The sequence below is a fragment of the Ovis aries genome, chromosome 17 (assembly GCF_016772045.2).
Source record: "Ovis aries strain OAR_USU_Benz2616 breed Rambouillet chromosome 17, ARS-UI_Ramb_v3.0, whole genome shotgun sequence".
Classification (NCBI taxonomy): Eukaryota; Metazoa; Chordata; class Mammalia; order Artiodactyla; family Bovidae; genus Ovis; species Ovis aries.
The window spans coordinates 16,948,984-16,965,040 of NC_056070.1; the positions used below are offsets into that span (position 1 = coordinate 16,948,984).

The 16,057-nt window shown below is 43.1% G+C and overlaps 1 protein-coding gene across 4 annotated transcripts in view; it reads left to right on the forward strand.

Moving 5' to 3' along the window:
• Positions 1-16,057, forward strand: part of RNF150 (ring finger protein 150) — a 286,972-nt gene that overhangs the window by 218,163 nt on the left and 52,752 nt on the right. For all 4 annotated transcript variants that reach the window (XM_060400648.1, XM_060400650.1, XM_042234321.2 and 1 more), the window contains exons 5-6: positions 1,255-1,351; positions 8,386-8,596. In XM_060400648.1, the coding sequence (XP_060256631.1) occupies positions 1,255-1,351; positions 8,386-8,596 (308 nt within the window). The remainder of the gene's footprint in view (positions 1-1,254; positions 1,352-8,385; positions 8,597-16,057) is intronic.

The window sequence follows — 16,057 nt, forward strand, 5'->3', positions numbered from 1 at the left end:
TATCATGCAGATTTCCCAGCAAGGACACAGTTCTTAGCAGATATTACTTGTCAGATGGATGCATGGATAAAGGAATGAATGAATGTAATGTGTTTTCTTCTAATCAGGGAATCTGTAGGGCATCTCAACAATCACCTGAAAACACAGGGCGCATCCAGGAGGCTCCTCTCTGTTTCCTAATCCCCAATTTGATCATTTCCTGTCCACTGCCAGTCCCAGCCTTGGCACATGGGTTCTTCACGTCACTTGCAGAAGTGGTGCTTCTTCTCTGATTTCAGAGGTCCTTTGTAAGCGTTTGAGCCTAAAGCCTTCCAACACAAACTCTTAGAATCGTTAGAATAGTAGAACACCAGAGTGAGGGAAGCGTGTGGAAGGATTCCAGGAATGGTGCAAGGTTGAGGAGTCAGGCATGGGTGGCGTGTGCTAAGGATGCCCGCATACTTAACATGGACGGTTCTCTCTCTTCTTGCTCCAGACAGGAAATTCTGACTACTTCTGCCTGTGGTCTGGAGTCTCGTGAGACTTCCATGAGAAGACAAGCTTCTGACTCAAGCAGCCCCTGATATCTCTGAGTGGGCTCCTGTGAGCCAAGTTGAGAGGAAGTTAGGAGCCTCTACCCCCATACCTGTGAAAAGCCACCCCCTTATCCTGCCACACAGAGGAAGGCTCCTGAGGGTGGGCACTTGAGGCTGAACAGTAAAGCTTACAGTACCACTCACCTGGTTTCTGACCTAACAACCACCAGTCATAACAGCTTAAAATCTCACCTGTGCTGTGAATTGCTTCCAAGAGCTCTTCTGCCCTTTGTGAGTCACCCGAATATCAATAGAAATGAGGCTCTGTTTTGTGGTTTTCTCCTGATGGCGGGACAAGACATTCGGGATTGATTTAAAAGTGGCCTCTGTCAAGTTAGCCCAGAAGAGTCTGTGCAAGTTTCTCCCATTTGCCTTCTTTCCATTCAAGGGTCTTTCTGTCCAGAAACATCTCTCTGTTTCTACGTTCTCTGTCTTTTCTGAAACTTGGAAGTCTTGGCTGCAGTTTGTAGACGACCCTCCCGGGAGCCAGACAGATGCTGACTGTATGACCACAGGATGTAACAGAAAGCTTTATCGGCCCGGGTGTTCGGAGATGGAGGTCCCAGAGTCTTGGCTCTGCCGCTGAGCGGTGCCTGACTTTGGACAAGTCTCCGGGCTGGAGTGGACGCGGTGCTCTCCACAGTTACCGCCACGCTAAGATGTATGGTTCTCATTGCAGGCATCTTTTCCACAAGTCCTGTGTTGACCCCTGGCTTCTAGACCATCGCACCTGTCCCATGTGCAAGATGAACATTCTTAAAGCCCTAGGGATCCCGGTAAGCACAGTACAGCCTACAGCCTCGTCGTGTCTGTCTCTCCACATTTCCCACTCAGCAGGGAGAAAACTCCCTGGGTTGTCTGTGTTCCCTCGACCCCAGAGCAGTGGCGTCACGTGATGAGGCCCTGGGAGCCCTTTCCCACATCTGGACACATGTCTCCTCTCCCTTTGTCTCCATCTGAGAACATCGTGACCCTCCCACCGTGTTTGTTGTTTTGTCTGTGAGTCGAGATGTTGCCTGAGCAGCTCACAGGCTCCTCCTCCGGGCTGCAGTGGGTGATAGCAGGTCAGCCACCAGCAGAGGCCAGGGCTACACTGATGACACTCTTCTTGTCATTTACCTGCACCGTCGCCAGGCAGACCCAGCTGCCACGCTTTCCCCACCATCGCCCAGCTTCCGGAGGAGACACGCTCTTCCGGACAAGGGGCAGAGAGGTCAGCCTCTGGGCATCTGGCTTGGTGGCCTCTGCTAAACTCACATCTCTGCGAGAGCTTGAGAGAGCAGGAAACCAGAGCCAGAAGCCCTAAATTCCTGCACTCCCATCAAGCTGGCACCCTCGGTTACAGGTTTTAGCAAACTTAGTCTCTCACCCAGTACACGCAACATCGCCCAGCAGGCTGGCTTGATGCTCCAGGGAAGGACTTTCCCGGGATCGTATCGAGTGAAGGCCATGGGCTGGTGGTTGGGGAGACACCAGCTGCTGTCATGAGGGTGGGAAGCAAACCAGGCCTCCAGACCCAAGGGCTGCGGAGACATGTGAGAACAGCGTAGGTGCCGCCTAAGAGAAGCTGGACCGGCAGCATACAGAGACCCTCTTCCCCCTCGCCCCCTCCGCTTTGCTGAAGCCTCCCTCTTGTCACTCCTCACGACTCATGGCAGAGAAGAAATAGAATTTTTAAAGTCCCAAGATGTCACTGAAGAAGAAAGGATCAGCTCAGAAATCAAAGGCCTTATTTAATGCCAAAGGCTAATTATCCCAGGAAGATCAGAGTGACTGTTGCACAGGGCACACCTGAATCATCATGAGGTCACGGACTGGCTGAATTTTCTGCCCTGTACCAGCTGCCTCTGCCAGCTGTGTGCTGATTATTTTTTCTTACAGTCAGTACACCAAACACAAATCAACTTGTGTGACTGTAGCTTTGAGCTAGATTTTAAAAGGCAATGCATTAAATTTTCAGAGCAGTATTGTCAATGCATAATAAATTCAAGGTGAGAATCAATGACAGTGAACATGAACTCTGAGCAAAAAACCCAGCGTCTCTATCAGAACTAATGACTTAGAAAATTTAACTCGCTGTTTGCATGTTTCACATATCTGGCTCTAACTGGTTTTTACCAGGGAGGAGGGAAATGTATGTATGTGTGTACTTACATGTGTGTATGTGTGTCTTTGGGTTCTAAAATCTTTAACATGTTTGCAGTGAAAGGTAGACAGTCACATCGTTTTTAACCTACTTCTTGTTGCTTAAGGATATCTCCAAAGCTCCCAGGTTTCAACCCCAGGGCTTCTTGGTCAGGACAATGAAACCAAACCACCGCCAGTGTTTACAGTTTATACTAAATAGCATTCCACTCCAGACTTTTTCTGGGAAAGTATAACTTCTGCAGACCTTGTAAATATCTGAGAATCATAAATGCCTCAAGAATACAGCTAATCATTGTTTTTTAAAAGGGAATTATTAGGTGGCCTTCGGGCTTCTTTCCAGAAACGAATAACATTTTAACTTTTAGTAATCGGGCATCCTGGCCACAGATTGTTTCTTGTCCAGCCTGGATAGGATTTTACTCAGCACGCTTGCGAAAAAGTAGAAGTCAGTAGCATCTTTGGATTTTGTCAAGGATTCTTAAAGGCCAGTCAAACAGGAACATGACACCACTCAAGCTGGCCCCAGAGAACAGAACGTCCTCTATGAAGAAGAAGGCAGGCATGCAGGCTGCCTCTCATGAAGCACTGAGGCATATGGCTGCCCCCATGCCTCCCTGGTGCTTTGTCCTGGAGGATGGTACTGAAGTCTGGATCAGGGACCAATTTAGGATACTGTTCTCCAAACCTTTAAGCATGGTAGCACCATGCTTACATTATACCAAAGAGAGGATGTTTTCAGTCCATTCTTAGAACTCACTGTGTAAATGGACAGGCTCACAGCCTTCTCAATTAGGAAAAACTTCCTATAGCTAACTGAAACCCTTTTCATGCAGCTCAAAGAAGTTGTTTTATAATTTTTTTTAAACTCCTTTTGCTCCATTTCTTCCCCATCAAAGAAAATTGAAAAGAGCCTGTCAGCCTCTCTGATAATTGGTGCCTGTTTGTCCTTCATCTCTGGATCCCTTACACGTGCTTAGAGCTCAGTAAGTGTTTGTGGCTTTGTAGGCCTTCAGAGTGGGAAGGCTGCCAGTCACAGAGGGGTGTTTATGAAATTCACCCTGATTCTCCTTTGAGGAATGTCCATTCACCAAAGACTTGGCTATAATCCTGATCCACTAGACTGTCCAAATACAGGGCTTTGTGTTTGATTTTGGTCTGTCTTCTATTGTTTTTAACTGAGTAATCTTGTGCCTGCTTGTGCGCTAAGGCAAATAAAAACAAGTGGGAAGCTTAGGGCTGGGGACATTTTCATTTTTGTAAAAGGTTTCTCTAAAACGAGCTAAAGAATGAGAGCGAGGCTCATGGATTGTGAAACTCCCATCACAATGGTATCTTTCCCCATTATATTTTGCCACGAGAAATAAAAGACTGAACTGAAAAGGGTGGGTGGGGGAGTCCTTTATTGTCAGAGCATTTTCATCCCTTTATCTACATTCAAGTGCTTCATCCTCCTTTCTCTCCAGTAAGGTTTAGGGGTGTCTTTGCAGAATGACCGAACACATCACTAAGCACTCTTATAAGGCACCACATAACACAGGCCTTTTTTATCCCAGCAAGCACGGTCTCCCGTCACTATTATCCTGGTATGACTAGGATGATTGTTAATGAATAGAAAATCCCATGGAGTTGGTGTATTTACTAGTCCCTAACTATTTAGCAGTTGGTTTATTTGACGAGTTTCCCTGCTAACCTGAATTTGAATACCTATATGCTGTTCACTTACAGATGGCTTTTGACACCTCTTACTAAACATTATGATTGTAATTTCTCTTAGTGGTATATAAAGTGGTTTTCTTTTCAAAATATTACTCTATTTTGATGAACCATTTTGAATGGATATAAACCGTGAGGTTCTGCAAGGTTGGTCTGTTAAATATTAATACTATAGCTAAGCCAAATTATTCATGCCTGCTCACGCTAACAGTCTCCCTGAGCTAATCCACTGTTTCTCTTTTCCTCTACTCCCTTCTCTTAAAAACATAACACTATTCCTCCTAGCCCACAAAGTAAAAGTGAACATGCTGCATCAAAATTAATAAAAATAATTTCATAAAAAGAAAGCAAGCAGGAATGTGATCAACAAGCAAAGTCAACATTTTGAAAAATATATCAGTTGTTATTCCATCTATGGTCACATTCAGACGTTTATGGCTGGAAGACAACCAGCACAGTATCCTTACCGGGAACTCCTCCCTGCTACCCCCACACAACTGGACATGCTCACGAACATCTTTACATAGAATAGAGGAGGGAAAATTCATTTTTTTCTTCTAGTTTTGCCAGCTGGTCCCTATAAATGAGACTTGTAAATGACAGATTAGCAAGAGAAAATCAAACAGTATATGAGCCATGAGTAGCCACAAGAGCACTTGGTAATGAGTGACTCACAGAGCTGGTTAGAACTTCAGCTTATATAGCATTTTCAAAAAGCAGCAATAGGGACTTCCCTGCAGTCCAGTGATTAAGACTCCACCCTTCCCATGCACGGGGCATGGATTCCATCCCTTGTGAGGGAACTAAGATCCCACATGCCATGCCACACAGCCAAAAAAAAAAAAAAAAGAGCAAGAAATTTTTAGAGAAGTGATGAGACAAAAGGAAAGGACTTTGAGTTTCTAGGACAGCAAATTGTGGAAAGTTAAGTATATGGGGGAACGAATGGCAGATAAGGGCATGTCAGTCAGGTTTGTTGTATTTCCAATTTGGTATCAAAATCACGCAGCAGCTGATGATGAGAATGTCCTCTTCCTAGTAGAAGAGAGAAACACCCTTACAAATTTATGTCCTGCTTTTAGGCAAGAGGTGGGGAGAGCCTTTCTTTACCTACTTCTCAATTGTGTCTATGTAAAACAATCCTTTTGCCAAAGTAGCATATTTTGGGGTCGCACATTTTGCTACCCTTCAAAGGTATACTTTAGCTTTGCACAAAAATTGAATTTTTTAAGTATTTTCTCAAATCTTCCCTTCATTGATCTAAATCTGGGCAGATACTAATATTCCCAAGTTTTCAGAGCAATAAACTGAGACTTTACATAAAATTTCCCAATTGACATTTATCAAGCCCTTAATAATTGTCAGGCACTATGCGAGGGCTATGTGTGGGTACTCCCTGGTGGCTCAGAAGATAAAGCATCTGCCTGCCATGCGAGAGACCAGGTTCGATCCCTGGGTTGGGAAGATCCCCTGGAGAAGGAAATGGCAACCCACTCCAGTTTTCTTGCCTGGAGAATCCCATGGACAGAGGAGCCTGGCCGGCTACAGTCCATGGGGTCACAAAGAGTCGGACACGACTGAGCGAGTTCACTTCACTTCACTTCATGTGAGGGCTTAGAATTCAAGATCAGTGTAGTTGATTCACTTTAAGAAGCTTATGTCTCACTTGTATGTGGAATCCACATGGAATAAAAACAGAAAACCGACCGGTGATTACCAGAGGTCGGGGCGAGGGCGGGTGGTGAAATTGGGTGAGGGTGTCAGGAGGTACAAACCTCCAGTTATAAAATAATACCTGGGGATATAATGTTCAGCGTGGTGACCGTAGTTCACAACACTGTGTTGTATTTTTTAAAGTTGCTAAGAAAGTAGATCCTAAAAGTTCTCATCAGAAGAATAAAAAATTTGGAACCGTGTGAGGTAGTGGATATTAACTAAACTTATTGTGATCATTTCGCAATATGTACGTGTATCAAATCGTACAACTTTAATACAATATTCCATGCCAATTATATCTCCATAAAATTGGAATTAAAAAACAAAAAAGCTTGTAGACGAGTAGAGTGAGACAAACACAGTAACAAATGAGTTCGAGAGAGTTGGAGAAGTGTGAAAACTTACAGTAGCAAAGGTGACTACTTGGGAGGGAGCACCACTCAGTAAAGGGGCATTTTGGCCTGGGATTTGAGGGGTGAGTAGAAGTTCACCAGGGTAAGCTTGACCCTTGGCATGGGCGAGGGGAAGGGGATGGTTGGGACAAACGTCATCCTGAGGAGAGGAACAGCACGTGCTAAGGCACTGAAATAGGAGATATTCCAAAGGCTGAAGGTAAGGCCAGAAAAGTAGGCTGGGGCCAGACTGTACACTGCCTGTTTGCTATAGTAAGGAGCTTATCATTCATTCTTTAGGGGATTAAAAAAAAAATCATACCTATGGTTTTTTTTAAGTACTCTGGTGAGAAAGTGGAGAATGGAGCATACTGGGAAGAGGAGATGGGGAGACTGGTAATGGGGTGAAAAGTATGCAGAACATACCTGCTCCTGTCAGTCATCTCAGTAGGTCAATTCTGTGAGTTGACTTTTGACCGCTCGAATTTCAATGAATTGACTCACTGCCACTGGAAATGGAGAAAACAGAAAGAAAAGAGAACTCAGGGGAGAGGGAATGAGCTGAATTTGAGGGTTTTGTGGGATGATGGAGATTTCCAGCCAACTGCTGGAAACGCAGGTATGGAGCTCAGGATTTGTGGTTTCAGAATGGAAATCCAGCACAGGAGTCTAGCAGGTTGAACTCCTTGCTTTGTGCTCCCAGTGAGTCCATGAGTTGTAGATTGTCTCTTTGAACTTTGCACCCAATCTGGCCTTTGTGATGTTAATTCAATCAGTGTCAATGCAGGGTTCTCCTTACCTAAGCCTTGAAGGATTCAAAGCCGAGTCATTGTCATCACTCAAGGCAATGTTGCTGTTCAGACTGACGCCAAAAAAAAAAAAAAAAAAGATAAATAGTTATTCCTACTACTTCTCAAGATCATATCTCTCCACCCCCCAGCTTTTAAAAATAATTTCTATGAGTTTGGGCAGGGGCAGAACAATTGAAAATAATTTTTCAAAAGCTGCTCGTGGAGGAGATAGTCATATATTCAATACCACTTCAGCCAGCAGAACTAAAACCAGAGTAAGACTGTAAGATAGCCCAATAAGAAAATAGTTAACACAGGCTGTTTTATCAAATAGGGAGCCCCCATTTCTATCTGTTTCAAGTGCAGCTGTGAAGGACTAGGGCCACAAGGCTCCTGGAGTGAGCAGGTAATTACACTGGGTGGTTTCACCCTTGTCTTATAATTTTAAGATTTTAATATAGAGAATTTGACAAATATGTGATCAATTGTATGTTCTACAAATAGGACTTTTTTCTCCAGCTAGTTTTCTGGCTTATGTTAACAACAAATGCTTGTGCTTTTGTGTGTGTGTTTGTTTGTGTATATGTGTGTGTCTCTGATAAATAATTCACGATGAGTCTTACTCTGTCTCTCCTCTCATGCCATTAGTTCATTTGCAAACAACATATGGGTCTTTGGGGCAAATTATCAGGCTGTCATCTACTTCCTATTATGAGAAGTAAACACTATATACATAAAGGAAGAGCTATATTATTATAAATAAATGTCATATTATTCCCCTTAACTAATTTTATTTATGTATGGATATTACTACTCCTGGAATTAAAACCTTGTCTCTAGAGCTAAACAGAGAATTTGGAAAGAAAATTTTGGAAGATGTTTTCATGTTAATTACAGGAACTATATTGTGGAATGTCTTTAAATAAAGTGATTCAGGAAGAAAACAGTAAAAGTCTTAGTTTCCGGCAGGACAAAAAATTGAGGCTGTAGACGTCTCATCCCTGACTTGATGATGTCCACTAAGAACAGGTCCTTTTCTGCTCCTGTCAGCCCAACGCCGACTGCCTGGACGACTTGCCCACGGACTACGAGGGATCTCTGGGAGGTCCACCCACCAACCAGATCACAGGCGCAAGCGACACGACCGTGAACGAAAGCTCGGTCACTTTGGACCCTGCTGTCCGGACTGTGGGAGCCCTGCAGGTCGTCCAGGACCCAGATCCCGCCCCCCAGGAGGGAGAGATCATCTTCACCACCAACAGTAAGTTCTGCCGCGCACACACCAAGTACCCTTATTCCCAAAGGCTGCTGCTTCGTGAGAGCTGGAAAGAGGCACTTGGCTTCAAGAAGAAAGAAAAACAGTTCAATGAGTAGAACGTTGCCAGGCTAACCCGTCACTCCTGGCAGTCCTTGAGAAGCCCAGCTCACTCCTGAGGCAGCAGGGCAGACAGCAGAGCTGGCGTGGGTCTCGCTCACCCACACACAGATGCCACAGCCCTGCACACACCCTGTGGTACCGGAAGCAAGCTGGGCAGTGGGTCTGACCTCTGAGAGTAGAAGGCAAGAGAGAAAAGCAACTGCAGGGGGTGGGTAGTAGGACTGGGATGGGGTGCACCACACGTGCATGCGTGCGTGCGTGCGTGTGGTGTGTGTGTGTGTGTACCGAAGCTAGAGCCCTCCTGAGTGTGCACGTCTGTGGCAGTCTGAGCTGGTCTGGACAGCACATAGGAGTGTTATCCTCACTCTGGCTGCAAGACCCCTGCAAATGGCGCCCCTTCACATGGGCCTTCTTGCAGTAAAACCTAAACCACTTACATGGTGACATACTCAGATATCCTCGGAGCTTCCCCCCTATCTCCTGCATAGACTCAAACTAAATGCTGTTCTGGTGGACGGTAAGGTATAAAAATATTTAAATAGCTATTCTGGCATATGACTGAAGCTAAAACCCCAACTGTTTCTTCTACAGTCTAATACAGCAGAGATAGAAGCGTCAGTTCTAAGGAAACCGTCATTCAAATTAACTTAGCTTTAAGGTTAAAAGGGTAGGTGGATGGTGCATTTTTAAATGAAGTGTACTTTTTCCCTTGGTAGAAGCAGCCTATTCGCTATAGAAAATTTGGAAATGGAGCAAAGCAGATGAAAGCGTGTTGAAATAGTTCCTCTTAAGTTGACCTCTTTTTTACATATTCAAGGTGTTTATACACTTCAAGAGCTCATTCACACTGAAATTTAAAGATACATTTTTCTGATGAAGAAGCATAACAGCCCTCATTGTTTGTTGAAAGCCTGAAAGATCATGAAAAAAATGAAAAAATGAATCAATACCCCACTACCCAGAAATGATCACTGTTAACATTTTGGTGTCTTTCCTGATAATCTTTTGATATAGTTGAGACAATAAGCATAGGGGTGAACACTCATTATTGCAACCACAGAACTTTCACAAGACCTCAACGGAGAGTTCAGTTCAGTCGCTCAGTCGTGTCTGACTCTTTGCAACCCCATGGACTGCATGGACCCCATGGAGAGTAACTAAGAGTTACTGGGTGATGGGACTCCCCTGGTAGTCCAGTGGCTAAGACTCTGCACTCCTAATGCAGGGGGCCCCGGTTCCATCCTTGGTCAGGGAACGAGATCCCACATGCCACAAGTATGAGTTCCCACAGCACAACAAAAGATCCCGTATGTAGCAACTAAAAGATCCACATGTTTCAACTAAGACAATATGCACACAAATAATTTTTTAAAAAAAAAGAGTTACTAGGTGGTAAATATCTGCCATGCAGGTTGTATTAGTTTGGGGTAGATATGAGTTTTGACTTGACTTTTAGAGGCATGAGGATCTCAATACTGAAGCATTAACCATTACACAATAAGAAGTCCCTAAAAATAGATTATGATCCCTTTGTTTTGAAGGTCTAAAATGGTACAGAAGCAGTTTTGAATTTTTGTAACTATACTAAATAAAAACAAGTTGGGGGGGTTGATTTTAATAAAATATTTTATTTAACCCAATGTAGCCAAACTGTCTCACATACTTTATTTTATACTAACTCTTTAAAACCTGGTGTGTATTTTATACTTAGAGCACATCTCAGTTTAGACTAGCTCCATTTCAAGTGCTCAGAAGCTATGTGTGGCCACTGGTTACGTACTGAAGAACACAGATTTAGAATCCTAGTGATTTAGGGATCTAAGAACTGTGGCTTAGACTCTCTGACTGTGGCTCAGATCATGAACTCCTTACAGCCAAATTCAGACTCAAATTGAAGAAAGTAGGGAAAACCACTAGACCATTCAGGTATGACCTAAATCAAATGCCTCATGATTATACAGTGAAAGTGTGAAATAGATTTGAGGGCCTAGATCTGATAGATAGAGTGCCTGATAAACTATGGACGGAGGGTTCGTGACATTGTACAGGAGACAGGGATCAAGACCATCCCCATGGAAAAGAAATGCAAAAGAGCAAAATGGCTGTCTGAGGAGGCCTTACAAATAGCTGTGAAAAGAAGAGAAGTGAAAAGCAAAGGAGAAAAGGAAAGATATAAGCATCTGAATGCAGAGTTCCAAAGAATAGCAAGGAGAGAGAAGAAAGCCTTCTTCAGCGATCAATGCAAAGAAATAGAGGAAAGAACAGAATGGGAAAGACTAGAGATCTCTTCAAGAAAATGAGAGATACCAAGGGAACATTTCATGCAAAGATGGGCTTGGTAAAGGACAGAAATGGTATGGACCTAACAGAAGCAGAAGATATTAAGAAGAGGTGGCAAGAATACACAGAAGAACTGTACAAAAAAAGATCCTCAAGACCAAGATAATCACGATGGTGTGATCACTCACCTAGAGCCAGACATCCTGGAATGTGAAGTCAAATGGGCCTTAGAAAGCATCACTACGAACAAAGCTAGTGGAGGTGATGGAATTCCAGTGTAGCTCTTTCAACTCCTGAAAGATGATGCTGTGAAAGTGCTGCACTCAATATGCCAGCAAATTTGGAAAACTCGGCAGTGGCCACAGGACTGGAAAAGGTCAGTTTTCATTCCAATCCCAAAGAAAGGCAATGCCAAAGCATGCTCAGACTACTGCACGATTGCATTCATCTCATATGCTAGTAAAGTAATGCTCAAAATTCTCCAAGCGAGGCTTCAGCAATACGTGAACCATGAACTTCCTGATGTTCAAGCTGGTTTTAGAAAAGGCAGAGGAACCAGAGATCAACTTGGCAACATCTGCTGGATCATTGAAAAGGCAAGAGAGTTCCAGAAAAACATCTATTTCTGCTTTATTGACTATGCCAAAGCCTTTGACTGTGTGGATCACAATACACTGTGGAAAATTCTGAAAGAGATGGGAATACCAGACAACCTAACCTGCCTCTTGAGAAATCTGTATGCAGGTCAGGAAGCAACAGTCAGAACTGGACATGGAACAACAGACTGGTTCCAAATAGGAAAAGGAGTATCTCAAGGCTGTATATTGTCACCCTGCTTATTTAACTTCTATGCAGAGTACATCATGAGAAATGCTGGGCTGGAAGAAGCATAAGCTGGAATCAAGATTGCCAGGAGAAATATCAATAACTTCAGATATGCAGATGACACCACCCTTATGGCAGAAAGTGAAGAGGAGCTAAAAGCCTCTTGATGAAAGTGAAAGAGGAGAGTGAAAAAGTTGGCTTAAAGTTCAACATTCAGAAAACGAAGATCATGGCATCTGGTCCCATCACTTCATGGGAAATAGATGGGGAAACAGTGGAAACAGTGTCAGACTTTATTTGGGGGGGGGGGTTCCAAAATCACTGCAGATGGTGACTGCAGCCATGAAATTAAAAGACGCTTACTCCTTGGAAGGAAAGTCATGACCAACCTAGACAGTATATTCAAAAGCAGAGACATTACTTTGCCAACAAAGGTCCATCTAGTCAAGGCTATGGTTTTTCCAGTGGTCATGTATGGATGTGAGAGTTGGACTGTGAAGAAAGCTGAGTGTCGAAGAATTGATGCTTTTGAATTGTGGTGTTGGAGAAGACTCTTGAGAGTCCCTTGGACTGGAAGGAGATCCAATCAGTCCATTATGAAGGAGATCAGTCCTGGGTGTTCTTTGGAAGGAATAATGCTAAAGCTGAAACTCCAATACTTTGGCCACCTCATGTGAAGAGTTGACTCATTGGAAAATACTCTGATACTAGGAGGGATTTGGGCAGGAGGAGAAGGGGACGACAGAGGATGAGATGGCTGGATGGCATCACTGACTCGATGGACGTGAGTCTGAGTGAACTCCGGGAGTTGGTGATGGACAGGGAGGCCTGGCGTGCTGCGATTCATGGGATCGCAAAGAGTCAGACATGACTGAGGGACTGGACTGAACTGAAGAACTTTAAAGGTCATTTAATCTTAACCATGATAAACTTCTGGTTTTCACCATATGAAAATTGAACAGAGGAGTAAGTGACTGACTCAGATCAAACGTTAAATTCTCTTTGCAAAGTACAACATTACCCCATAATTTTTCGTTTATTGGACGTGCTCAGTTACCATCAAGCATATCACCATTAGTGGTCTAAGTGAAATATAATATATTGGGAGACCTGATAAAATTTTGCTAGCAGTTCAGAAACACTTAACACATGAGCCTTTTCTGAGCCCAGGCTGAGGCTGTGCTGCACTCAGTTAGTCGTGTCCAACTCTGCCACCCCATGGACTGTAGCCCACCAGGCTTCTCTGTCCTTGGACTTCTCCAGGCAGGAATACTGAAGTAGGTTACCATTTCCTCTTCCAGGGAATCTTCCCAGCCCAGGAATCAAACCCGTGTCTCCTGTCCCTCCTGCATCAGCAGGCAGATTCTTTACCACTATACCAACTGGGAATCCCTTTTGAGTCCATCAAAATAATCAAATTAAAAATGGATTCTATTTCTTGCAGTGAAATGATTGATTGACTTTCAAGAGAAAGTGTGTCATCTGTTAGATTCCTGATTTTGAAAAGTGGCCACATACTTCATCTCAGTAAAGCCCAGATGTCAAATGAAAGGCAGAGTTTATGAGTGAAAATACAACCAAAAGTGAAGTAGGAAATTAAAGTCTGTATCCAGATAATTCATAATCTCCAACGGTTTTGGCTAAAACGGACTCAGAGTATTTATTTAGGTTCATACCAAGCATTCAGTAGCTATTCACTGAATGACTTGAAGTGAAAAATGTTTGATCTAAGCTTGAACAGGGAGCTTATGTTCACAACAGAGGGAAAAATGCCAGGTAATTTCAAAGGAAGGTCTTGGTAAAGACGCAGAGACAAAGACCACATCTGTAGTCTGAAGAACAATGCCATATGTCAATATAGCTAAAAACATCAGCCTCTTAGTGTAGAAACTGAATTGTTCTCACAAAAAACTTTTCCTAGGCCATTTGTTTTTTTAATTGAAGTATAGCTGATTTATAATGTTATAATACTTTAGGTGTACAGCAAAGTCATTTAGTTTTATCACTATATATATATTCTTTTCAGATTCTTTTCCATTATAGAGTATTACAAGATATTAAATATAGTTCCCGGTGCTATATATTAGTTCCTTGTTGTTTATCTGTTTTATACATACTAATGTGTAATCTGTTGGGCTTCATAGGCAGTGCAGTGGTAAAGAATCTTTCTGCTAATGCAAGAGACGCGGGTTCGATCTCTGGGTTGGGTAGGTCCCCTGGAGAAGGAAATGGCAATCTTCTCCAGTATTCTTGTCTGGAGAATTCCCTGATGGGCTACAGTCCATGGGGTTGTAAAGAGTCTCTCTCTCTCTCACACACACACACACACACACACACACACACACAATGTGTATCTGTTAATCCCAGTTTATCCTCATTTTCCCCTTTGTTAACTATAAGTTTATATTCTATATCTTTGAGTCTATTTCTCTTTTGTAAATAAGTTCATTGCCATTTGTTTATTTTTGTGTGTGTCATTTTTTAGATCACACATATAGGTGATAACATATTTTAGACCATTTCTGATTAGTTTTATTTATTGGGATTTTACAGAATATTCCAAACATAATTTTTCTGATTAGATTTTTTAATTGGAGAACAATTGCTTTACAATGATGTGTTGGTTTCTGGTGTACAACAGTGTGGATCAGCTCTAAGTATACATATATCCCCTCCCTTGTGAGCCTGGTTAGATGTTAATGATTTATACCACTAACTAAATGGCTGTAGATTCCTTAAGGGAAAATTCTATCCTCTATACAGATTGCACATTGCATAGTGCCCTAAGTTGCATAATCAATAAAGGACCAAACACAGATGCATGAATAAATGAGCAGAAAGATTCAAGCTCTCATCCATGTTATCGTAACCAACTCCCTAACGCTATCAAAAAAACACAGACGGTGAAAGGAGGGGATGTGGGCATGTGCTATTGCTACAGACCACAAGTAACCCACTGGAGCTTGGACCTGACCTTTTTTCTCTCTTATCCTTTCCTACCTCACATTGCTAATGATCCAGAAACTTACTAGAAAATTACAGAAAATGAAGAAGTAACAGTAGCTAACAAATACCTAACACCAACTCTGTACCAGGCATCCTTTTACGTTATCTATGTGTATTAGCTTACAACAACTCTATGAGGTAACTATTATTTTTAACCTCATTTTACTGATGCAGAAATAGCAGCACTGAGAGATTAAAGTAACTGGCCTGAAGTCATAAGCTAGGGACAGGTGCAGCTGGAATTCTCAGGGCCAGCTGACTCTTGAGGAGCGTGCCTAGCTATGTTCACAGGATGAGAAAGGGAAGAAAATGAACACGGTGCTCACTTCATTTTTTTTTTTACTCTCTTCCTCCATTTTTCTAAATCTCTGAAAGTTCAAAAATGTGTTTAGTTTCAACTTGCCTTCTCATCCCTACCTCCATTCTTCCTTTCCTGACAAACAGTGTTGGTGTAGAGTCGATCAAATGTACGTAGAAGTCATTTCCGCCCTCGGGGGAACAGCGTAGAACAGATTGCCTTTAGAGTGAAAATGGGAAAATGTGGCAGTAAAGGATCACCTTCAGTTCCCAGGAAAAGGAAAAGAAGAAAAACATTTACAGAGGAAAGGAAATCCAGCCTGGTTGCCAGTCTGACATTTGAGAGGACATTCTCGTGTACATCTTGTTAATGCTTCTGACATTTCAGCTTTTATCACCTCGCACGGCAGCACCAAATCACAGTTTCTCTTCCACTTTGGTGCAGCGAGTCATTTGTATGCATGCACAAATGTCACTCACCAATCTTTTTTTTTTTAATTAATTGATTGATTCAGTTTTATTTTTGGCTGTGCCGGGTCTTCGTTGCTATGCGCGGGCTTCTCTTTGCGGTGGCTTCTCTCGTCGGGGAGCCTGGGCTTTAGGGCACGCAGGCTTCAGTAGTTGCAGTTCCCTGGCTCTAGAGCCCAGGCTCAGTACTTGTGGCACACGAGCTTAGTTGCTCCGTGGCGTGTGGAATCTTCCTGAACTAGGGATCGAACCGATGTCCCCTTCATTAGCAGGCGGGTTCTTAGCCACTGGACCGCCAGAAAAGTCCCCACTCACCAGTCTTTATCTGCTTTCCTGTTTGCACCGTACTCTGCCTTCTGACTCTCCAAGCCCAGCCTGTAGCTTCTTGGATTGGCTTCAGCAGGGGAAAAAGTTCCTTAGGACCAAAGGAGAACAGCTAAACAAATGACCTGGTGTGTTTAGAGACTC